Raw genomic sequence first — 26,735 nt, 5'->3', positions numbered from 1 at the left:
GGCTACAAATGCATCCATAATTATATTTTTTTTTTTTTAAATCTCCATCACTGAAGAAATAAAAAAATACCATTTCCTTATTTTAGTTACTTCTTATACTTTCCTGGAAGTGATTTTTTTTTTAAGGTATATGCACTCACGGGTGTGGACAGACCTGTGCACAGACTCTTACAGTGGTTTATCCTCTCCTGCTGGTTACAGAAGTTTCACCCTTTGATTCTTTTAACTTCAGTGCAGTTGGGATGTGCAACTCCCAGGCTCTTCATGCAGTCTCTCCTTTGTACCATAGAGACATTTTTATTAAAGAGCTCAATCAACAGAAACAAGATTATAATCAAGAATCGTCCTAGGCTTCTGCTCAAATCAATTTGATCACAGCCTGGCTATCACAGTTTGCCAAAGGTCCACAGGCTGCCAGTCATCCATCCAAAAAAAGCCTAGAATACTTTGAAAAGCATGAAGTATGACAGTCTGGCTCACACAGTTGATATGTAATGTGGCATCCCTTAAACAAAATGAACCATAGGGACAAATGTAATTTAGAGATTGACGAGGTGAACAAAAATATACCACAGCTGTCTAGGAGTAACTTAAATCATCATCTGAAGAGAAAATCACTGCCAGAGATTTCCAACCATTCATGTAGAAATCAGGAATATCAATATCTTTAAACATTACTTAGAAATGATGTTTAAGCAAATTGGGAAGAGAGCCAAAGACACAAATAACTTCACTGAAATAACTCAGAAGACTGACAAGAAACACAGCATTCATATTTTAAGCAATTAAATCACATTTAACCCAACTGTCTCAAAATGCCGTAATTCTGTATCATATGGCATGTGCTATATTAGTGAGCCACCACACCATTTAACTTAAGGGAATATGAATTTCTCACTCAAAAAAAAAAAAAAAAGAAAAGAGTTTGGTGGTGTATGACAGACCCTTAAAGTCTGCTTGAGGGTGGAAAAACAGTTTGTATGTTTTAAATTCAAGCCTTTATTTAATCTAATGATTATATGTCACATTCACCCATTATTTATATTTGATCAAAAATAAAAATGCAAAACAGTGACAAAACGCCAGCCTTTTTGTCACCAACAGAGAACATCCTGTATTCCTGACAAAGACCAGGATCTGCTCCAGGTTCATGATAGTACATTAATCTATGACTGTTTCTCTTCAATGAACACAAACCAAGTTTGGCACTCTGTCAATCAAAAAGCAATGATTTTAATAAGGCGCTGAGAATCAAGCAAATAATGGTCAAAAGAGTGAAGACTTCCTGAATTATCTGCCCAAAGCAAAAGTTTGGTTTCCCTTCAGGGTAAACTTAAAAAAACAAACAAACAAAAAAAACCTAAACAAAAAACCAAAACCCAAAACCAAAACAAACCCTTCAGAAACCCCTCAGCAAAGCCTATCTTCGCACATAAGAGGGCACGAGTACTTAGCACTGGGCTGGAACCCTTACCCATTCGGTCTTTCTAGTCCATTCCTTTCCACATCACACACTGCCTCCTCATCTCTTTCTATACTTCAGTCATGTTGAATCTATTAATTAATGTTTCCACTCTTCTGGTTCATAAATATCAGAGTCCCAGTAGCTACAATATCTGTATTTAAAAGTGACCAAATTTTTGTCTTATAGCAATACAATACTACATACAGTCATCAGCAGAATTATCCACAGGGCAATCTGCTATAAGGAAAACACAATAGGCACAGGTTTTCTTTAACTTTTTTTTTACTATTCCTGAAATCCCTTGGAAAAAATTTACTCTGAATACCTCCTCCAACCCCGACACTTTTAACAAACTATTTCAAAGTCAGATGGAGTGATCACAGATGTGGAATGTTTCTCCATATCTGTCTCATGCAAAATGGATACACAGAAATTTATCCTTGAAAAAGAAACCTCTCTGAAAGTGTTGAAGTAATTAATACATACCCCAAATTACAGTAAATTTCAAGTCATCCCATTACTGCATTTCAGTCTTGTGACATAACACTACTTCTGAAATATGTTTTCTGTTTTAGATATCCCTGACCTTCTAAAACAAAAACTATTATGCTATAAATACAAGTGGAGATAAATATATATCATGTGTCTGCATTCAGATTGCTACTTGCATTTACTACCTCGGCAGCACGTCATTAATACCAGATTCTGTTTGACCATGAGACATTCACACCTGTTCCAACATCATCACAGCACCTCCACACAAAAAAGGGCAGCAAAATCATATAGATCCGAAGCCATGTGACAGCCTCCTATCCACGAAGAGATCACAAGCAGTTCTGTGTTAACACATCCTAAACCAAAAAGTGACTAATGTGTGCAGACACGTGCATGCTTTCTCTCCTGATTTCCCCCCTGCCCCCATCTCAGCCACAAGAAATTTTTCGCTCCCTAATGGCTTACAGGAGGACAGACACAGAAAACCAGCTATTTGAATTTCATATCACATACTAACATGCATGAACAACAAAGGAAAAAAAATCCATCCTTATATCAGAGAATATTAGGATCTAAAGGGAAAAATAGCCAACACCTAAGCCTTCTATGTACATCTCCTTCTCAATCAACAAAAAAGAAAGGTGTTTTCTTTTCCTTTCCAATGTTCCTTGGCAGCAGGGCCTGTCACCAAACTCATGTATTGCATCAGGAGTAGACTGATGTATTCCAAAGTGGTGAGAAATAACTCTGTGCTGGTGTTTCCAAGAAAATTAGTTCTTAAGAATTCCCATGAGACGCAGTATCTGGTAAGTACAGGAAGATAAACATTAAGACCATGGAAGTTACCAGATCAAGTCTTATTTAAAGGACAATTTTAAAATACATTATTCTTTCTACATCTGTTATAAAAGCTTTAAAATATTTTGCTCAGTTCGTGCTGCTACAAAGCTGCCTCACCTTCCAAGTCCACCCAGCTTTAACCACTCACTCATTACACATCAATCTGCGCTCCAGGATCACGTGCTGAGAGGAACGTCATTCTTTCTCCAGTTATTCAGCTTGGAAAATCATACATTTACACAAGATAAATCCAGAAAATCACTGGATGGTGGTCAGTTAAATAAAACACTTGGCACCCATAAAACACACAGGGTACCATAGATCTTTACACTTCATGAATTTTCAGCTATATTATTAATAACACAATTAGTCTGGGGCAGTTGTTGAGCAGTGCAGCACAGCAAGCATTACCCAGAAAGTTGTCAGCTGCACACACACACACACACACACACACACAAAAGATGTCCCTGTCTGATGCTTTTTTACCTTTAATTCCTGAATTCCAGTCTGTAAGTGACAGGCAAAGAACTTAAATCCCAGCATGTGTCTGTGTTCACACTGTCTCACATGGCACATGGCAGCAGATCTTCTCCCCACCATGAAGAGAGCAGTCATGCCAGTCCTCATGCCTCCCTCCTTGCCTCTACGGATGAATCAGGATGTGGTGTATTTTTTTTTAAAGCAAAGTCCTTTCAGCAAATTGCAGCAGGAGCCCTCTCTTCCATCCATCAGCATAGCATTACTTGGTGACCAACTCACTCCTCCCATTTTCAGTTAATTCCCCCACACACACACATACTTATTGATTTCTGTCCTTTAACACTGCATTTTGTCCATGAGGCACTTCATAAAATTTTGTGGCTGCAACAAGAGTTGCAACGGTAGCAGAATCAGCCAGCCCTAGAGTTGAAAATTGCTATTAACAGGCTATAGTGCACATTGGCTACTGTTTTATTCACTCTTCATCCAGCCATGCACCCACTCACCCTCTATAACCTGGCTCTTAATCACCCAATTTCCCAGGTCTATATTCGGAGAAGTGGAGAGAAAGGCAAATTGGTCATATCCATCACAGCTGGCATTTGAACCTCTTGAAGGGCCCATTTATCATGTGATAAAACACTCTGACAAAACTATAAATGCATTTGCTTAAGTTTGAGGTAACAGGTGAGAAGGAGATGGGTATCAGCACAAGGTGGAGGGAGGATTGGACCTGTACTTATTCCCAGGCACCTTGAGCAACACAGAGTGGCTTAAGGCTTCTTCCTTATGACCAGAGCCATGCTGCTGCTGCTGAGTGGTCTTCTTGCCTCCTGCTCATGGCCCAAGAGTCCATTAGCAGCACAGCTGGCGCGAGTACTTCTGGCAGCAGCAGCCAAGGCAGTCTCTTGCCACCAGCTCTCTGAGGCAGGAGTGGGAGTGTTCACTGGCAGCCAGCTCCTGGCACTGGCCCTGCTGAGGAAAGCTCTGAGACAGCCCTTGCAATTCACAGCAGCCAGCAGGCCGGGAAGTGTGTCAGCCCGGATTCAGCACAACAGTGGGGCCAGTTGTTAGGGCAGGTAACGCTGGAGCAAGGCTGTACGCAGCACTGACCCCATATGCCCGAGCAGCAGGCACAGCTGCCCGGCAGGAATGCCATATCCCAGAGGACTTGCACGGCAGCCAGTACAGGACAGGAGGGTGATGGGCTGGCCCTACAGCACTGCTCTCTTCAACAACTTCAGGCAGGTGTTTCCAGCCGTGAAAAGCAGCAGCAAAAGCAGGTACCCCTTAGGATGTTTCTAACCAAATCAATACTCCAGCTGAGCACATTTAAGTGTAGAATCTGTCCCGCACATAGAGTGAAAGCTGCCCATCTGCAGAGGAAAGCCCTGTGCCAGCTCTGTGGCACCATCTAGTGCTAACAGAGAACAACACTCTCAGGAAAGCAGACCCACTTCAGATTACACCAAGTTTAGAAACAATGCAAAATAAAGGCACAAAAATAAATAACCAAAACAAGCAAGGCAACTAATGACAATCCATTTTCACTTTACACGTACCACGGCCTGCTTCTGTCACTCCAGGATCACAACGTTTACGTTGTGTAGCCTAAACTGGTTTCACACCAGTTAATATCCTGGCAGTGAGCACTGCCGAGTCCGGCCACGCTCATTACCACTATTCCCATTAGACTCAGCAGATGAATCGCAACAGCCATATGTTCTTAAAACGTACGTGCAGTCTTGCAGCTGCCTCTCGCTCCCATCCCAGGCTAAAGGCTGCATTGCTGAGCTGTGCACGCACTGGAAATCACGGCCGAAGGGCAATGACAGCAGCACTGGAACAAACGCCCTTTTGGAAGGTGGTCAGAGACAACGCTCATGCATGTCTTGTCCAACAGGCACCAAGGCAGGGGAAGAGACGAGCCCAGCTCCCAGAGATGCTGGACTCTACAGACCATTAGCTTAGACATTATTATCCCTGCTCAAACAACCACAGATCCCAAGTGGTTCCCTACTGCTCTCTCAAGTTACATCTACTTCCTCCAATTTTACTATCACTACTAATTGGGGAGGTTGCGGTTGCTTCTTTTTCCCATCCTGCATCCAAAAAGGTTCACTATCTGTTATAAATCTAGATTATAAAGCTTTTCATTTTATTTTTTTCCAAGAGCAGCTTAGTTCTTGTAGTTTTACAGCTGCTTATTTGTAACCTCTGAGGAATGATTCCTCTCACATTGAAGAACTTCAGTTCCAGATTCTTCAGCCTTCAGGTATCGCAGCAAGTTTGACTTTGAAACAGTAGAAAAGGTGATTCTTCTAAAATTATGAAGTCTCCAAAGTTATAGAATTCACATCCTTAAATTGTGTAAAGAATGTACAGAAACACTGAAATGTAGTTGTTTTTCAAACTTCACGTTGGATCCAACCAAATAATGACAAGCTTGCATTCTCCTGCTGAAAATCACTTTGAAAATCTGACCCAAGTGACAAATATAATTAGCTGAACTCAGCAGGACCTGATCAACAACAGGGAAAGGTACTACAAATGTGTTAACTTCAAGTTTTATTTTCCATGTTGGTGAAACACATAGCTTTTTTCTCAAGAGGCAGCATCTGTAGAGCTGTCACAAACACATTTTGTACTCTATTACACCACAGATTGGGGAAAAGAACATATAAAGCAGAGGTTTCACACTGTGCTTGATCATCTGAGTATTAAGTTACAGATAATTTAGAAATCTTCTGATTTCACATATACATTGCACTGGCCATTGCTCAGCCTTCATGCACAATTAAACTATTTTTCTTGCAGTCAACACTGGTTTTGGAAAGTTTCTTGCTGTAAATGGTATCTTTTCCATTTCAGATCACCTAAATGGTATTTACATAAGTGTGCAAATTGCTTTGAAAGATAGAAACAAACACTAACACTTAATATACAGACAGTTTCTTTTATAGTTAACATTTACTAAAAGGCAGTTAACATTCCTAACACACTTTCACTGTCTAAAATAGGAGAATAAGTTATATAAAATAGACCATCTTATGTTCAGACACTTCCATTTCTGCAGATTTGGTCTTTGCGGCAACATTGCAATCAAAGATTAAGATTACACTACTAAGAATCAGAGAAGCCCCTTTGAATTCAATGGCAGCCGAATATGTCTAGTACCAGTTACTTTTGTCCCAGATTTTCCATACTTGGCACGGAAAAAAAACAACAACTTGAGGGAGTGTGGAAGACAGTCTTGCACATTACTTTTTTGGCAATATGAAAAGTATGCTTTAAGAATCTAATGCATAAATTTTAATTTTTCTTTTAAGGGCCTGTTAGTGCTACAAGCACAGTTTAAAGAAATCTGCAAATTCTTTCACAGAAGCACACAAGTTTCTCAGTTTTGTTTCTTATGCACCTCATCTTCTCAGGTATATGCAATTGTAGACTCCTTGGGATCACACAATAAAACTGGATTTCAGAATTAGAAGGAGCAGAAAACGCAAGCAGAAAATCACTTGGCACTCCCAGAGCTCCTAAACATGCAGTTTTTTTCTACCTGTGATAAAGACTCCCCCATAAGAAGCACATGTTCAACTTGACTAACAAATCCAGAAGGCAGAAGTTGAGTAAACTGGAGTAAGTTTCTCCAATGGTGAAAATAGAAGAGTTACAGGGAAGTCTTCAAAGCCATCTTTCATGTATACCTGTAAGCATTCTCAGAGAAAACCAACTCACTTCCTAAAGTTCGTTAGAGCTAAAACTTCTATATACATCATCAATAACAAAGGGAAATCACCTGTCAGATAGTAAAGGTGCATCTTAAATAGCTGTAAAACCCATTGTTATTATTACATAACACAAAGACACAAAACTGTTTTTTGAACACCCTTTAAATTGAATAATGTGACTTTTTACAGCAGCCCTGTCTGTGTATTATGCTGCAGTTTGTGCACCCATCACAGTGCTACTGAGTGCTATCCACCCCAAGGAAAGTGAGTATTAGCCCTCTTAAAGTTTAACCTTCATCACAATTATGTCTGACACACTGATGTCAGACATCACGTGTACGTCAGACATGTGCCTGGTATCTTTTATGACATCCAATTGCTTAATATGGCACAAACTGTACCAACACTTAACACTGTTGCTTTTGGTCTCTTGTTTATTGAACTTTGGGCATCACACACAAATCCCTGCTGGATTCCCACTGATGTCACCCTAGTGCAGACCTTGATCAGGTTCTGCTGAAGAAATAAGCCACGGGTACAAATTCTAGAATTGACAACTTCTAAGCATAAAATGGTGAAACCAATTTAAGACACTACAGAAGTTTGCAAAACACATGATGACTTGAAACCAAATAAAAATAGAGAAGATGTATTAAAATTTGGTTACCTCGGATTCTGAACTAGTTTGAAAAATGCCATTTATAGGAGATATCTGTTCTATGATGTGAAAATATGAAAGAATCATATGAAGAATACGTATCATTGAAACATTCCACCTAAGTTTTTGTTAAACATTTGTCTTCAGAAGTTTATATTCAATGCATGTTATCTGCTACCTTCAGTCTCTTTTCTAGTTATGGCATGCTTCAGAAACACTGCTAAGAATGTCATTCACTCCTTTCTTTCCCAAGATGCACACTACAAACACTATGCACACATTTATTTCCAAAGACTTCAGGTCAGTAAAGTTCTCAAGAAGAAAGATCTGCGCGTATTTTTAAGCTTGCAAGGTAACTTCAAATTAGTTGACTTAGTATTTTCCACACTTACATGGATATTGCTTGTAAAGAATAAGGTCTTAAAATAATATTCCTTGGCGGGGTAAAAACATATTGAAAGCAAACTGAATGCTCCCCCTAGTGTTTACACTATTAAAACTCTTGCCTGGCACAGCCTGCCTTAAATGGTCTTAAAAGGGAGATAAATAGCCAGATGAATTATCATGTATTTAACTCCAAAAACAACTGCAAACATCTTTCTGGGACCAAAAAGTGCCAGCTGTTGAAATCCAGTGCTTAATTTCGTACCACTCTCCCTACTCAAGTGCTTCTGGGGTTTTGGTATTAAACTGTGCTTTTAGTAAAAATTCTCTCAACTGAAGGCAGGGCCCTAAGGAAGCTCCTACCAGATAAGAGATGATCAAGATGGTAGGTACAGTCATGCTTTTTCTCCTTTACTGTACCCAGAAGCTGCCAAGTTAATATTAGGATTCCCATATCACAATTGCAATGAAGCTCTGGTAAATCTGGTACCTTTGGATATGCTCAACATCACAAATAAGTCAGATATTTAAGACAACCTAGCCTGTAGTTAGCACAGTCCACCAGAATATTCATCCTCTTCCTCATCAGCATGAGAGCCCACTGCAGCTGGTCCTCTGGCTTTGTCTTGTGCAGCATTTGGCGATTTCTTCTTGATTCCACCTCCTGGGACCACCAAGGTAAGACCAAGCTTGGCATACTGACAATAACAAAGCAAGTTTAATTTCTGTACTGTTACAGAATTGACTGATGCTCACAATAAAGAAGCGGGCAACATTCAGTACAGCAGAGTGATGCTGCTCTCAGAGTATATTTTTCCAGCTTAGAATAAGCATAACATTGGTTCATTTTCTTCCGTCTCAAACACTGAGAACGGGATGCGAGGTCTGTATAAATACTGCTTATTATAGAATAATTTGGCCACATCCTATAGTTTCTCTGTTTCAAGCTTTACATAAAAATACAAATTCCCCTATGCAGCTCTGCATACATTACCTAGTAACAGATAATGTAAAAAGTTTTATTGTGTTTTTCAGCAAGACTAATACCTCAACTTTTACTATTCAACAGAGTAATAAACTAAAATTAGCTAATACTGTTACAAGGTTTGGCACGGACGGATGTTTCCTTTACTTCACACCTTTCCTATCCTTATACCTCCTTATAATTCCTAAATTTACAAGTTCAATTAAATAAAAAAATAGCTGAGGAAATGGTCACAACTGCTCACTCAACATTAAAAATCTTTCAAAATTAGTACCTTGCTAAGGAATAAGTGATGGATAAAAGCATCCAACAATGCCATCCTGTAGGCATCATACTCTGTAATGTTTATGCTGTTATATTTCTGAGGAAAAGCAGAAGTAGCAAACTGTTCTGGCCCTTAAAGAAGGAATTAGAAGGGGACTGAATTTTGGTTAACTCATTAAACAAACTCATCAAATGCATAACAAGCTGCTCTTTCACCTAAGCCTTCACACAATCTGAAAGCACCATCACTGACAGGTAAAGAATATATGAAGTTTACAGGTATGGGGTAGCATGACAGCAAGTCAAAATAAATACATGGATGGTGCTCTTCTTATTTTCCTCTACTAGGAAAAAACCATATCTCTTAACCTCAACATGCAAAAGGATTATTAAAAAAAAAGGAGGAATTGCCTACTTACATCATTATCCATGTATTTGAAGAGTGGAGAATTACAGACTTCAGACACTTGATCCTGATCTTGCTGATCATACCCTTCTAAAAGTTGCTCTAGTGCTGCACAATCTTCACTTCCATTGAATCCTGGTATACTGAAGGAAATTAAGAGTTTAAGACATTTCAGCAATCTACTTGACACTCAACTATTCTATCTTTAAATGCTGCTGATTTAACAGCAGAAGTGCAAGCAGCTTTCAAGAATCTGACAGACTGGTTATTCCACAAAACTGCCTATAACCACTTTGACTTTTCCAGGTAGAGGAATCATATCCATAAAAATTAAACTTTCAGCAATATTAGTTTGCATTCTCAGAATAAGACCACAACCACAGTCAAGACAAAACAAGTATATTAGAATTTTTAAACCTTTTCCTGACTAGTCAATAATCTCTTTCTCCACTTCACATACAGAAAAAATCTGTCATTCATTTCTACACATAAAATACAAATTAGGGATTTGAAAAATGGAGATTTGAAAAATGACTGATCCTGAAAAATTATTTCTAAAAATAAAGTGCAATTTAACATATATATATGTTCAAGTCATTTCACTAAAAACACAGTTTAAGTAAAAACATGTTGTTTCAAGATTTTGCTACTGAAGTCCGAATGAGAGTTGAAATGAAAGTTGCTGGGGAAGCTTCTGGAACCAGGGTTAAACACTAATCCATATTCTGACACCAGAATTTTCTCCTATATGTGTAAAAAATGCCTTCTTCAATTCAGCATATTCAATTAGACTACTTTCTGCTTCCTACATTATCTTTCAGTTCAACCAGCTACTCAAAAGTTCCAGAAAGTAGAAATCTTGCTTTTCTTCCTCCAAAGTATGATGAGGGCAAGATCTCCTAGATTAACACAGCCAGAAAAGTAGTAACTCACATGCTGCAAACTTTTCTTTAACTAAAACATTTAGATTAATCTTTCCCTCAGTCTAATCGTCATACTAGATAGTTTAATTGATTATACTGGGATGCTGCCACTGTGCGCTTTGATACTGTATTCCATATTTCCCTTCTCAAACTGCAATAAAATATCATAATGGCAAGTTAGAATTAAAACTTTTCAAGGGCCTCCACACATGGCAAAAACATTTTGAAAAAATTAAAATTCAGTTAGCAACATGTGGAAATACCCACTTTTAATCCTAAACATTTGTTTACAATACCTTATCCATCTCTGTTCCACATGATAAGACACAACCAAAAGGATAGCAGTAAGACAAGAATCCTAGCCATAGCGGTATTCTGCTCAGCTTTTAACAAGGGAAAACACAGGAAGAACTTCTCATTTCCATCTCATTTCCCCTGTGGCACATAACTAGTTCTTTATGACTTTTATTTTAGGTTCATTGAGAAGAATCACTGTAGTAATTACAGCTAAATCTGTTACGTGTGAAAAAAAATTCTGATAGCCACGTACCAGGGAATGTTATTACTGTACTGTAAGTCAACAGAAGTGTGGGTTGAAAATTTATGAAAGAACAATGGCAACACTGTCAAGCAAAAAGATCCACATTAGTGAAACATTCGCTTTAAAACTATAGGAGATGAAGCAGACTTACCTATAGCTTTCCCTCACACATCTCTCTGCAGCAACATAATCATTTCTATGAAGATGAACTAAGACTTGAGCAATAGTTTTCTAAACAAAAAGAAATAAACCAAAAAAAATAAACCTGATGATTCCTTAGAAATTAACAGTAAAATATGAAAAAAACCAGTAGACTGCTAATATTTAGCATGAAAAAGGTCATTACAATCCCCAATCACTCTAAGATAATGACACAAAAGAGTCAGAACAATATAGTGAAAAAGTAGAAAGCCTATCCTTTGCTAGTATGAAATAGATTATCTCCTATAACATTTTAATGAACTGTTGTACCAAGTAACAGTTTTTGTACCTTGTTATTTTTTATAACATCTTTATTTTTATGTGTTTTTTGGTGTTGACAGCTCCTGTACATATCAGCACCTTATCTTCAAAATTATAGTAGTGAAAAAAGCACAGCTAGAGATTTGGGAAACATCCACTACCATGAATTCTCATTGTTAGCAAGAAATGTACCCCTGGATCAAGAGGTACATACCGTCAGTCAGATGTCAACTGTCATTAACTACCCAGAAAAAAAACTGGCTCTTAGAATTTACCTTATAGCATGTAGGGTAATTTTCAATTTCCTTATAAATACTTTTCTCCTTTTGAAGAGACAACGCAGCTTCATCTAATCTAAAGCCAAAAAAAACCAGGAGTATCAGCACCAGGAATACAGCACAACAAAACTGAGGCTAAATACAAAGTGTTTAACTAATACAGTAGCAAGTCTACTGCAATAAAAAGCAACACAACTAAAAATCAGCAGTAGATCTTACTAACAGAGTAGATAAATATACAGTCAGCAATTCCTTTGTATACATGCTAAGAACATCTTTGGTATTCATTCAGATAAGCCTTGTTTTTCATAACATTGTAAAAGATGAATGCTTTGTTCCACACCCTAACAGATTTCTGTATGTCTTGAGGTTACTATAAGCTACCAGTAAGTCCGATATCCATGAACTACCAATATTTAGTAATAGTAACTACTTCTGAGTTTTAATACTCTTTTAATCATCATATTCAATTTCTAGAAATTAGAAGAAGCACATGAGCTATTAAGCAACAGAGCAACCAATTCTTTCATATGTTCTGAAGCTATGTTGACTGGCTTTCACAGAAAGACTTTCAAATTACATTGTCACTTTTCTTTTCTGATTACTTTTCTGCAATGAGATAAAGTATCCTGAAAGTAGAGTTAGAAATCCAGAAAATTTCTTAAAGGACCTAAATGTTTCAGTGAAGCAAGTCTAAGCTGAATTGAAGATCAAGTTTGGTAGAACTAATTGTGGCAATGAATTTGCCATATGCAGGATGGAAAAAGTCCTGTCAGAGATGGGCTGGTGAGGAAAACAGCTCAAACCTTATGGAAACAGAAGTTTTTGCTGTAGTTTAAACATGTCTCAACATGTTTGTGTATTTTCTGCAGTGTCACTGTCTCCCTCTCCCAGACACCCCCTGTGAAGCTATTGTCTCCCACACAAGGTGTCCTGGGAAGGTGTCCCGAGGTGTTCATTGGTCCCTTGTTAACCCCTTCCTATTGGCTGTTGACCCCTTACCTGATGGTTTTTTCTGTGTGACCCTGAACTTGTGATTGGTCCCCTTTGTCCCTCCTAAAAGCCTTATAAACCCCAACCCCACAATAAACTTCCTCTTTCGTCCCTCCCTCCCAGGTGGTCTGTGTGTGCTCCTTGCGGGGTCACCGGGCCACGTGCAGGGGTGGGGGGAAGGGCATTCACCTCACAGGTAATGGGGCAAGCAGCCTAAGGCCTGGAGGTCTCCCCCAATCCCCCTCAATCCGCCGTAACTAATTACAATTGAATTTGTCCCATTGAGACTCCAAGGAACGCTCTTCTTTAGGAAGTCCGGAATCAGACTGCTGCAAGCAGATTTGTTTCCTCATGCTAGTCACTTAATTGCCCTGTTTTGTCTCCCACAGCCATAAAAGACTTTCAAGTACTTTCTACATATTAGTATTGGAAGAAAAACAAAAAAAAATCCTGAAGCAGTTTCATAATTAATGAAAACTGGTGCATGTGCTTCCTCGCTATTCAACAAACACAAAGGAAATAAAGCCTTTCAGCCCACATTATCCCAGAATACAAAACAGGTGGTTCCTGGATGAACATGGCACATCCCACAGAAACTCAATTTTAGTTTGAAGTGCGTCTCAATGAAGAATTAAGTAACAGTACATAAATGCAAAAACCGCAAGAAAAAAAAACCAATCAAAATAACTATTTAAGATTCAATTACATTAAAAGAATAAGAAAGGATAAAGCTATACCTGCGTCCTCTGACTAAAAGTCTTGATGCCTTCCCCAGCATTTCTAATGCCTGCCGTAAACGCTCCTCGTTCTAGAGAAGAACAAAAAGAATTCACATGTTCTTATTTCATTTGCACAGCATTAAGACCACTAGATCTTTATCTAAGTGTGTCACCTCTAACTTAGAACAACTGTTAGTTATTGTATCAGCAGTTCACACAAGGGAAACATGAAGAGTATCGGAGCTCCCAAGTTCCACAGCCAGCTCCTGTATGGATGTGCTCAGCAAAGTAACACCAATGCAAACTTGCTAATCTGGAAACACGTCGCAACTGACAATACAGAAGTACATCAAAGGCAGTAACAAAAAGGCAAACCATCGGCTCATGGCATTGGTAGAGCACCAAGCAAACGCTTCTCCTCTATACTTCAAGGATTTCAAATTATTTTGGGTTCCAGGACTCAACAGCAGACATGTTCCCTACCCTCTGGGCTGCCCAACAAGAGGCAGAAAACTTGACAACACACAAAATTCAGGTTCAGTCAAGTCCTAAACTGAGAAAAAGGCAAAGCAAACTGACTCCTAACTTTTATAATCTCCTTCTCAACAACATAAGAAGCCTTCAGCTTCATAACTCAGTCACTGATGTAAAAAGAAAGAAAAAATTTAGAACCAAATCTTAGGTTTTTTCTTGATTTTACAGCTGAAAGAAAAAAACAACCAATCAACCAACCAAATCACCCACTTACTTCAAACACTGACGCTGCTTGCTGATAGAGTTGCACAGCCTTCTCTGGGCTCACATTTTCTATTAATCTGTAATAAACATCCAAAATTTCTCTTCAAATAAAAGGAAAATTTTTTTTTACCTGAAAGCATCATAAAGACATAAAAGAAAAGCAAAGATATACCCACACCTTGCATGCATTCTAGCCCCCATAGCTCAGACTTACTTCCCAGCCCTTTCCAGAGCAATAGCTGCTGTATCTGGTGTTCCATTCTCCAGGTACATCATACTGGCTTTCTCGATCAGCTGAACTGCTTCAGGGAGTCTCTGCATCTCCTACAAAGCAACAGTCAAAGGGACACTGCTGTAAGGAATTGAGTTTATGAACAATGACACAAATCAAAGCAAACTGCAACACCTTTTTAAGATTCTAATTTCTATTTATGAACTTGTAGAGCTAGTGAAAGTTGACCACCAACTCCATAAAATTCACTTCTGAGTACTAAACTTTCACGTAAGTCATTAATTTGTGGTAGTTTAGAGCAAAAGCAGCACCACTCTTCTGTTACCCTGTGACACAATGCACTCTTCCTTCCTCCTATAAAAGAAAAACTATTTTTACCCCCCAAATACAAATGTTGCTTTCCTAATCTACTGAAGGTGTTGGTGGCCACTATGAGGCAACAGAAAAGTATTACTTTAACAGGCAATTAACTTACATATACTTGTTAAATGATCCAGTGCATAATATTCTTCTCCTATAAAATAGAACTTTTTAATAAAAACTAGTAAATGAAAATACCTTTAGCATCATGCCAGCTTGTTCATAAGCTCTGCAAAGAAAAAAAATGTACCATTTGGTTAAAGATGGTGTATTTCAGCAAGCTGTAGTTATGCAGCAAAGGTTATCATGCATTGGCTATCACTTCACTGTTAATATTTAATGCTTTGAAGAAGTTTCAAGTGTTTTATTTAATGAGACAGAGCACATGTAACATTATCTTCCACAAATTAAGTGCTTCAACCACACTACCCACTAAAAATCTATTCTAATCTGATCCATGGGCAATATTCGGATTATTGTCATTATCTGCTTGCTCTGAAGTACTCTTTAATTAAAAATTTCTTTATAAGCTCAATAGCATAGAATTTCAAAATTACAAAAAGATCATCTAAGAAAAAATATTTGCTACCAAAAAGTGCCAAAGAATGCCAAAATCATAATTTCTTCAGGTAGCCATTCCAGGTTTTCAGACTTTCCTAGCTCCCACTTACATTGAAATGATTTTGAAACAGCAAAATTACTTGAACCATAACACTTACTATAGTGAAATCAAAATGACAGTTCATGCTTGTACTGTATGTTGAAAAATTTGTTTCAGATTACTTAGTGCTTCTGTACTTACTTGGCAGCATGGAAGAGACTGGAAGTTAAACAGTCAAAGTCAAGGACAAAAGCCACATAATGCAAAAAAAAAATTAATGTGCAAAATGTTATACAACTACTAGTTTCAAAGCAAGGAACTCCATAAAGGCACTATAGGCAACTTGTCAAAAATAAATGATTCCAAGGACAGAAAAATGCAGCATAACAATGCACGGCTGCATATAAAGTTGTAAAAAGCACATTTATTTAAAACATGTGGCTGCTTATTAAATAGTAGTACAAGTACTGTAATAATTTCAGAGGTGTGTTTAGTTTATACTATCCATTTGTAGGCAATTAAAAAAAAAATTAAATTTCTGAAGCAGTACCTAGACATCTCAGGCATCTGCCAACATCTTATCAGTCCAGATGTTATTTGGAACATATTTTCTGATTGGGAACTGATTTTCTAATCAAGAGTTCTTTAGATTTCCCACTCAGAGCACACGGGAACAGTCTTTTAAAAAGCAATTCTGCTAGACCGACAAAATGCACAAATGTATTAAACAACCTGCTACCAAGCCCCATTACCGCAATCTAAGTATCAACTAGTCAGCTTCTTGGAAAAAAGAACAGCAGTCAGTGAAAAGATACGCTTTATTGTTTTCATGTGCCTCAGCTTCCCGCAAACAGGCTTCCCTTGCCTGGTCAAACTGCTTGGCATTCTTGAAAGCAACAGCTGCAAGAAAGCAAATAAGAGGTTTTATTTACAGCTTGCCATTGTCCTCTTTTTACCACTTGTGCTCAAGAGTTTAGCTACCTGAAGATGCAAACAGACTCTTTAAATGAATGGTTACAGTTTACCAGGGTCTTCCCAAAAATCCCATGACGGTTCTCCTTGCTTCGTTAGTCACTTAGTTGCCATTAAAAACATTTATTGTCAACACCACTTCCATACCACCACAGTATCATACATAGTGCACAATGTGTTTAGCTGGTTTTTGAAACTCACTCACTCTGTACTGTAATGACAGAACTGCAGGAATGCATATGTGTATCATTTTAATCATTAGAGGTTATACTAAATCAGCATGGTAGGAATAGAAGTGTGCCACCAATAAGGCATACGTACAACAACTTCCTCAGCACAACCAATTCAGGGCACAACTATGTATTTCTATCTCCATTTAACTGATAAAATATTAAAGTAGGATTTAAAATAAATTTCAATTTATAAATGCTCCAGTTGCTCTTCCATGTTTGTATTTTTTTATTCAGGCTTCAGTGAGTAAGTAGGAGTGCCTCAAGTAAGGAGCCAAAAGACTATGATAAATTACTACTATCAAAAAGAAGAAAACGTTTAAGAACAAAAAGAAATCAACTAGTACGAATTTTATACTCAGTGTGTCTCTTGTAGTGGAAAAAAGGAAGAAAGAGACCTTAGTATGCCTGAAAGAAAACCCCAACTTGGCAGCATCTCTCTACCTTACTGAGACAGTCTTTGCAAGATGCATTTTATAAGATGATGATTAAGCAAAATTTTAAAACCAGCTTGAACATTTGTTATTTTGTAGATAAAGTCACAGGATTTGGGGGTGGACAAGCGAAAGAAGGAAAGTTTTATTTTTATCACATGTAGCAACATCAAAAGTAGAAGTTGTAAGCTTGAAAAAAAAAAATTGGTTTTGACAACTGTTCTAGATCTCTAAGTACAATCTGAAACTTATTTTAAAGTGCTACTTTGTTGTTTCATTTTACTTTTAGTCTTTACTTTTACCTTTACTTACAGAGTAAGGTACTAAAAATATGTAAAACATTATCAGGGATTAAGCTTAATGAATACTCTGCAATCATAAAACATATGGCTATATTTACAGCCATACATACCTGCCTTCCCATATTCAGTAGCTGCACTGTCATAATCTGGTTTCCACTTTAAGAATCCAGTTTTCAGGCTAAAACACAAGAAGAAAGGACCATTAACAATTTGCAAAGATTTTATGTTTTACCTTCAAGACACTTCAGACATATTTATTTAGACTACCTCTGGAAAGGAGCAGTTACCTATATGCCAATACTATGGTGGCATCACTACCGTAAAAACAAATACCAGCACCGGTCAGAATTGCATAAAGCACTGCAGTGATCTCCCATAGTTATATGCCTTGCACTAACATGCTTCTGCTGTCCCCAGAGAGTCTCCCCAAGTCCAGCTCCTCAGCAGTAAGAAGTCAGCCTACAGCAACATGATGCCTCAAGATTTCTAATACCACAACACTTAACAATATTTCCAACATATTTTTTTTTTTCACGTATCAGGAAGTTTCCAGTGTTCTTATACAGGAATTTTTTTCTGCTGCTGAGAATTATCAAAGACTCTCCATTGCACACACAAATAAAAGAATTTACTTACCAACACAAAGCCTCATATATCATTTATATGTTTACACTAAATGGTGCCACATACAGACATACGTACATTAGGGAAAAACGTACACTGTAAAATGAAGTGAGTAATCAGGTAATTTTGATTTCAATATTCTGACTTCCTCACTTCTAAAACAAATATAAAAATTACCATAACTTTTGATCCATGATTCCAGAGGGCCTGTTACTCTTCTTACTAAAATTATAGCAGCTTTGTCAGTGCTATTACATCCATACTGCTGTCTGTGAAATTGGGATTTATAAGCAAAATGCCTCTATTCAGTATTAAAATACACAATAAAAGACTCATATGCAGATGTTAAGCTCTCTAAGATAAACGTCAGTATAGGTCTTCAAAGGCCTCCAAGAAGTAACAATCACACTTTTCACAGGTGTAGGAGACACACACATCACCTCTGCAAAGTCAAGCCCCTTTATCCACTACAGTCTCCATAAGTCTTTTCTCTCACTTGTCTGTAGCCTTAAGCTGTGCCAGGGGAGGTTTAGGTTGGACATTAGGAAGAAATTCTTTACAGAAAGGGTGATTAGATATTAGAATGGGCTGCCCAGGAATGTGGTGGAGTCACTATCCCTGAAGGTGTTTAAGGAAAGACTGGACGTGGCACTCAGTGCCATCGCCTGTTTGACATGGTGTTTGGTCCTAGGTTGGACTCGATGAGCTCGGAGTTCTTTGCCAACCTAACTGTGTCTGTGATCCTGTTTTCCTCCCACTCACTTCAGCAGAAGGGCAGAAGTGACTCCCCTCCCTCTCCAGTTTGGGTCTGAGCAACGGAGGCTAGAAGGCCCTTACTGCTCAGGCTCCAGGCCTCTGAGCCGCACCGCCCCACCGACACCGATTCTTAGTTTTAGGGCCGCTTTCGTCTCCCAGCTCGGGGCAGAAGGGCGTCCTGTAAGCACCCACCCCCTGCAGGGAGGCTGCCCGGAGGCAGACGAGGGGCCAAGCAGCAATGCCCTCCTACTCCCTCAGCCAGACCCCCCCCCCGACCCCGCCACCCCCCTTCCCTATCTCCCGAGGTCCCACCGCCGGGCACACGGGGTGTTCCCTCAGCCTCCCTGCCAGGCCAGCAGACGACACGGCGCCTCGGTGGGGCAGTAGAGCGGTGCGGGCCGGAGAGCCCGGGCGCTGACGGGCAGCCGCCGGCCAGCCTCCCCCACCGCGCACCCTCCGCCCCGCTCACTATTTCTCCGCTTTCGCGATGTGCTCCAGCGCCTCGTTAATCTTCTGCGCCGCCATCTCGCCAGCGCGGCGGGCCGAACTCGCCCGCACTCCTCCGCCTCCCTGCGCTCCCACTACGGAAGGCAGCAGGGATCACAGGGAGGCGGGAGGAGGAGCGGGGGCTCGGGCTCCGCCTGCTCACCGCGCCTGCGCAGGGCATGGCGGGGCCGCCGTGCTGCTGGTCCGGCGGCTGAGCCGCGGCGGGGAGTGAGAGCCCGGGGCCGGGGAGTGGGTGTGCAGTGCTGGCCTGTGCCGCGCTCCGGGGGCCGGAAGGCAACTCCCCTGCGGAGCCCCCGGCTCTGTCGTGTCTAAGGCCCACGGAACAGAACCACACGGAATCACAGAATCCTTCGGGTGGGAGGGGACCTCTGGAGATCATCTGGTCCAACCCCACTGCCAAGGCAGCGTCACCTAGAGCAGGTTACACAGGAACGCCTCCGGGTGGGTTTTGAGTGAATCCATGACCTTCCAGTGTTCTGACATGCTCCATATAAAGAAATTCTTCCACATGTTGAGGTAGAACTTGCATTTTATTTTGTGGCCATTGCTCCTTGTCCTGTTGCTGGGCGCCACTGAAAAGAGCCTGGCACCATCCTATTGGCATCTGCCTTTGAGATATATATGTATTTATGAGATCCCCTATAGGCTTCCCTTCTCTAGACTAAACAGGCTCAGCTCCCTCAGTCTGTCCTCATAAGAGAGGTGCTCCAGACCCCTCATCATCTTTGTGGCCCTTTACTGGACCCTCTTCAGTAGCTTCTTGTCTTTCTTGTACTGGGGAGTCCAGAACTGGACACAGCCCCAAACAGGAATGAGTGCAGGCTTGCATTTCTCAGTGCTTTCACATGGAGACGAGTTTTTGTTAGAAGTGCACAACTCACAGGCCAAAGGCTGAACAGCCTGCCCTGCCCTGCCCTGCAGGAAGCCTCAGTGGCCATTCTGCTGAGGCATGCTCCTCTGACTCAGTGTTTGTGAAAAGAAGAGGCTGTCTCTAGCCAGGCTAGCACAGAAACCTTATGCAGAAGGTGTGATTGGTGGCTGAGCACACCAGGGTTGCTAACACAGGCTACACAATCATGCAAGATACACAAACTATACGCTCGATAACTGAATTGAAAATGCTGAAGTCTCTCTTATTGCCCATATGTCCAGCTTCCTTAATTCCTTAATTTTATTAATCAGAAACATCCTTGAGTGGCATAAGATCAATCACTGAGCCCAGGAAGGTGTTTATTCTCTGAACCTGGACCTCTTTCAGTAATCTGAATAAGTGAAGTATTTATCAACACAGAAGAGACAAAGCGAGAAACTGGTTAAACTTCTAAAACTCTTACCAGAACATAGAAGTCATTGAAAGTCCATAGCGTTTACAGGAATCAGAGCTTTACAAGTTTCTACCTCAAATGGGAAAAGAAGCAATATTTACATGATTTGTTTTACTCTAGGTACTCATAAAACTCACAGGTCTGAATTGCTTTCCCTTACTTTTCCCACATTCCCTTGATGACATGGACACTTAATTTTCTGACTTTGGTTTTTGCATTGCACTTGAGAGACTATCATCTATTACAGATGGTGGAAAATCCCCACTAAATCTTAAATACTATTATTCTATGTCCTAGATCAAAGTAGGGAAAAAGGTTGTAGAGGGGTTTTCTACTTTCAAAAGCAGATGAGTGGTCATGAGAGTACTGGGAGAAAATAGCTAGTCTTGCTTTTGGCAAGCACTCAGTGGTAGCAGGTATAAAGTAGGGGAAGCTATGATCGGAAAGATTCCTGTGTCATCACGTCTGTCTTTTCTTTCCCTTGCTATGGCAGCCAGGATAGATCTGGCCATATAACTATGAACTTGCTGCAGTACCTTTCAAATAAACTTGTGTTAGCTGGGAAAATAAAATCCTGGATTGCAGCGTTAAATGACAGAATAACCTCAGACTGTTCTTCAGAAGCACCCAGTTAATGACTTATAGTTTGTGTATTTGCTTGTGCTAGTGCTCCTGGCCTTCTCTGTTCCCTGCGTTGTAAATATCTATTCACTTTCTAGTGAACATGTGCACATGTGCGCTGTCTGATTACACTTTATACTGGAATGACCAGACAAAAGATTTCCAGGACAAGTAAGTATTGAATGAAATAGGATATTCCTGGATAGCTTTTACTTTGTAGACATGGAACCTTTGGAGATTTTACATCTGGGAAGGATCATATCACAACATCTGATGCTTGCCTGTGAATTAGAATTTGGTGTTGAAAAATGACCAGGTACAATGTGGAAAACATTTACAGTGTTGGAGTGAACTCTGTAAATAGCTGTACCAGCAGAAGTCATTCATCACTAGCCAGTCCTCAGCTGGCTCATCACTACACCTTGCAGAAAATTTCTGTCTCCTACATAAATATTTCTTCATGTACACCATCGCAACCCATAGCATTAGGCTGTGAAAAGCAAGGTACGTACGGTGATACAACTCATTTTGTCTCAAATGGGTTAAAAAGCACCTATGTGAGACTTCATGGGGCTAACCATTGGCTAGAGACTGGAGGCAAGCAGCTGGGGACAGCACCTTCCATCACGGCTGAGTCCACCCACAGCCCTGGTATCAGAACAGCCTGAGCTTCCTTCAGAAAGCTGTTAGTTGTAAAAAACTATCAGTATGATCATAGCTAAAATTTGTTTCCCAATTAACTCTAACTTTTCTTTGCTATGAATTTGCTTTTCTTGTTCATAAAGTCAGAACTGACTGCAGTGAAATGTATTTTAAATCAGCTGCTGAATTCTATCTGCTACTCCACTGTATCTGGAAGGTGAATTTAAGTTTTCCTAGATCTGGATTTCTCACCTCTGTCTGATACCCTTTTTTGGCAGCAGAACATGGAAAGTTCTGCTTGTAATTTATTAATGTCTGAAATTGGAGTCATAACTACAATACAGCACCAGGCTGAAGAAATTACCTGTGAGGAAGGGAGAGGAATCTGCATATTTCTCCTCCCAGGCAGACTGGACCATCACTAATGGTCTAATGAACAATTGGGTCAGGTAATTTTGGTAAATTTTTGGCCCATAATGTAAACCAAAATGTGTTTTTTGATCACTCCATCTCACTGCCAGCACCTCAGTGCTCTGGTGCCTTTTCCTGTCTTTTGCATTAAATCCGTATAACTCATTTGTCTGTGAGAAATTACTAGTTCCTGTCTTAATGGATATGGCAGAAAGGAAATTAATAGCTCTGAGGGCAGGAAAATTAATAAAGACTGTTTTTCTCTAGATTTGTGTCTCCCTACTGTCTTTAATTAAATAGCAGAAGACTATGATGTGAGCATGCCTTTTAGTAGATGTCAGAGAATAAAGAGAAAGGAATAATAAATATCCCAGCTGGGGGTAGGTGGTAATGTCTAATTGGCTTTCCAGATTCATTGGACATGAGATAGGAGGAGGGTATTCTGGTGTCTAGTAAGGTGATCCAATGTGAAACACTGATTATGCCTTCCACACTATTTATTGAACATATATACATTGCATGTTTCTTTTGAAGATTAAGTAAGGTGGTCTGTCCACCTAGGAAAGGCAAGTCGGTTTTGTCAGGGACTAAGAAGACGTGTCATGATTGCCAAGTCCCTTTTAGTCCCTACCTACTATCTCTCCAACCTTTCTTGCTTCCAACAAGAATCCATTTTCCTCAGTCATGACAATCCTCGAAAGTAATTTATTTATTTATTGTCTCCAGTGGCTGGCTGCTGAGAAACCAAGAAAAGACTGTGGTGGTTTGACCTTGGCTGGATGCCCAGTGCCCACCCAGCTGCTCTATCATTCCCCTTCCCATCTGGATGAGGGAGAGAGTAAGGTGGAAAAAACAACTCGTGGGTTGGGATAAGGCAGTTTATTTAGAGCAAAAAGTAAAACAGAAGCTTGCACGCGCAGAAGCAAAGCGAAGGGAAAGATAGCACAGTTTATTCTCTCTTCCCAGCAGCAGCAATGGTCGGCCACTCCCGAGAAGCAGGGCTTCAGCACTGTGACGGTTCCTCAGCAGGCAGCCATTGGAGACAATGAATGCCCCCCTTCCTGCTCCTTGCCTCAGCTTTTGTATCTGAGCTGATGTCATATGGTATGGAATATCCCTTTGGTCAGTTTGGGTCAGCTGGCCTACTTGTGTCCCTTTCCAGGATCTTGCCCTCAACTGAGGAAGGAGTGTTGCAGTGCTGATGTTGTGCCTGCCCTGCTCAGCAGTATCCAAAACACTGGTGTGTTATCAACTCCCTTCCAGCTACCAATGCAAAGCACAGGGCTACTGTGGGGAAATGAACTCCAGCTCAGACAGACCCAATACAACAATCAAATTAATTTTATACAATAGTTCGTATATGACTCACAAAGATATGTACAGTACCTACAGATGTGAATAATGCCTTCTGCTTAGAAAGATGACCTTTGGAGCAAAAATTTCCTGTTCTGAGACTGGGACCTCACCACAAACCACTTTTGGAATGCTTCTGGGTCCCAAATTGTTATTGGTTTTGGCTAGGTTCTTCTTACCTGGCTCTGTTCCCTCAAGCAGTTTACCAAGTGGTCCCACCTGCACAAAGAGCGGGTCAGGAATAAATGATTCGGGCATGAATTGCTTAAGTCAATTTAAGTACCACATGATAAATGTGTAATCATATCTTTGCTTTAGCTTCTCTTTCTGTTGATGAAGTAACTTCTTCAAGATAGAGCACGTGCGTAATTTAAAGATGTGACACCTTTTCTGCTCCAGCTTTCTAACTTCAGAACCTCTAGAAACCTCTTTCCTTTTTCTTCATTCTCCCTTTTTTCTGAATTGTTCTTCACAGAAAGCTCTCACATCCAACTCTCCTGGTAGAAAGCCAGTTATTCCTCCCACAGAATCTATCCAGTGTTAATGGTTTTTGATGGCTCTTTCATTACTTTGCAGCAGTTTATCCACAAGATGTTCAGTGTGTCATGGAATGACATGTAGCATTGTTCCCCAAATCAAGATACATTCATAACTTGACATGAGCATGTATCCATCAATTTGTCACTGAAATAGCGTTTGACACAGATCCCAGAACAGAGGCAGGAAAACATAACAGTTTTTGTCAATTTTGAAAGCGTAATTAGATTTTTTCACTTTTCTACAGGATTGCCAACTTACATAATGAATGGTTCTTCCAGATGCCAGCTTCTACTCTATACCCATGAGCAGGGAACTGAGGAAACAAAGATCAGGGGTTTCCTCTCCAATGGCCCAATCACTGATATCCAATAAAATCAATAAGCCTGCCCAAGCTTTTGGTCACTTCTTTTGACTGAATAGTTTTGCACTCCTGAAGCAAGATTTTCAGAGAAAGGATAACAAATTCCTTTTTTTTTTTTTTTTTTTTTTTTTGGCTTAACCTTTGTTAACATTGTTTTTCTTAGTCTGCTTCAGAAAAGCATGTGTAGATCTTCTAGCCTCCTACCTAGAACCAGGCATGCAATCCTGGACAAAAGCTGCTATGCAGTGCTCTCTTGAACTATGAATGAGACACATTAGTGTTTTTATGTTGACAGAGGCACAGCTAGTGTTCTCCTTAGTTAAATTCAGTTTCAGAGCATGCCTAGTTGCTAGATTTTGTTCCACATGGCAGCACGGAGTAACTAAAACATCTGCTGCATTCCTCCAGTGTTTTATTCTTCAACATAAAATGTTTTCTGAGATTAATTGCTTTTATCATGTATCTGAACATCCTACCTCATAATACTATTGATTAGATAACAATAGCAAAGCTTATTTCACCCTGTAGAGGAGTCATTTCTCCAACTCTGAATTGTTATTTACATTTCACTATTTTCATGCTGCGGTACGTGTCTGCGACAGCCTAAACTATGCACTTTTGTAAGTCTTTTTTAATGACCTGATTATCAAAACTTGTGTGGCATCCACGTGGGTATGCTGCTGAAGGCCTCCTAAGGTACTGAAATCAGTTCCATGGGCACCCTGGCTGACTGAGAAGTGAAGCTCTATTGTTCTCTGTGTAAACATCAGAAGTAAAGAAAATAAATTTTCCAGTTTGTTTTAAAGCTGGTGATTCTTACTCTCAAACATAGCATTGAGATAGTTTTAAAAATGTTCAAGGAGAATTTGATAACAGGATTCCATTTGATTGAGTGGCCTAAAGACTCTTTAATCCCCTACGAAGGCTACATCTGTACATTAGGTGTTGATCTCTAGATAAAGGTAGTAAAAATCTCCTTTAGACTTTTGTCTGTGGACAGGAGAAAATCTCCTTCAAGTCAGTGCAATGACTGAAATTTCCATTCTCTAATAAGAAATCAAAAACCTTTAGCCCATCTATGTGAATGTATGCTATCCAAAGCTGTAAGAAGAGCTCAGTGGGCTGCATCATCCAGATACACTTTGATGTGCAGTTTGGATTCAATGGTCATTATGAACCTCTGAAAATTTGTTTAGAAGGGTTGAACAAGATGTTCACAAGTGCATTCTACTAGTCTCAACTGTAGCCTGTTGTCTACATTTTAAGCTTTCCATTAATTTCCTTCCAGGAAACAAAAATGAAGTCAAGGTAGACAGTAGGCATTTCATGTCCTTCTCCCACCAGAGCTTACATTTCTCTTTCAGTAGACCAGTAGTAGTTACAAACCACAGTATTGTAAGCAGCTCGTGTGAGTTAATGACAAACATTTAGAGGAGAGTCTTTGTTCATTCAGAATAGTTAGTTGTGGCCCATTCATGAATTTCCCTCGAAATATAGATAAAACTTTAGCAAACATATTATTTCCTTTGCTATAATACTTTCTAAGCTGCAGACAGTTTTCAATATTAGTTTAACTAAAGCTTTCTGCTTTAGTTAAATTTAGTTTAATTTAGTTTAATTTAGTCCTGCAAACCATAATATTTTAAATTAATTCAGTTCAAATAATCCACCGTTTCTTTTGTGTGACTTTGTTTTCTCCTCCAGAACAGATGTTTTATTACTGTAGTGCATGTAGGACAGAACTTGGAGGGTTTTTTTCTCAAGAAAAGTAAATGTTTAATATTTTGTGAAAGTAATTTGTGATATCAGGTTAGCCTGTCTTTGGGCTATCCACAGATAAATAATTAAACTGTTTCTCATATGCTAAAAGCTTGTGAACATAATGAATTCTCTTAAATGCAATTGCCTTTAATGTCATCTTCTCACACAAACACTAATGGGGAAATTTTAATCTGGATGCATCAAAATCTCCTTGTAAAATTCATATTATTTATGTGTACTCTTAATGTGGGAAATGAATCTATGGAAATGGGGATAGGTCTCCATTTTTATTTTGAAGAATCAACTACCAATTCTTTCTTTTAAGCTGCAAAATTTATTTT

At 39.6% G+C, this 26,735-nt stretch overlaps 1 protein-coding gene across 1 annotated transcript; it reads right to left on the bottom strand.

Moving 5' to 3' along the window:
* Positions 1–5,831: 5,831 nt before the first annotated feature.
* Positions 5,832–19,474, bottom strand: NAPG (NSF attachment protein gamma). Its single transcript, XM_027744593.2, has 12 exons — positions 19,343–19,474; positions 17,604–17,671; positions 16,371–16,455; positions 15,757–15,774; positions 15,153–15,183; positions 14,577–14,686; positions 14,373–14,439; positions 13,643–13,713; positions 11,910–11,988; positions 11,324–11,403; positions 9,722–9,851; positions 5,832–8,751 (listed from the first exon to the last, which is right to left on the bottom strand). Exons 1-12 carry the CDS (start codon positions 19,396–19,398, stop codon positions 8,602–8,604), a joined length of 945 nt encoding a protein of 314 aa, XP_027600394.1. The 5' UTR covers positions 19,399–19,474; the 3' UTR covers positions 5,832–8,601.
* Positions 19,475–26,735: the final 7,261 nt, after the last annotated feature.

The sequence above is a fragment of the Pipra filicauda genome, unplaced genomic scaffold, assembly GCF_003945595.2.
Source record: "Pipra filicauda isolate LSUMZ 115617 unplaced genomic scaffold, ASM394559v2 scaffold402_size659489_pilon, whole genome shotgun sequence".
Lineage (NCBI taxonomy): Eukaryota > Metazoa > Chordata > Aves > Passeriformes > Pipridae > Pipra > Pipra filicauda.
The sequence above is the reverse complement of the archived record's forward strand: the minus strand, read 5'-3'. Positions and strand labels throughout refer to the sequence as shown.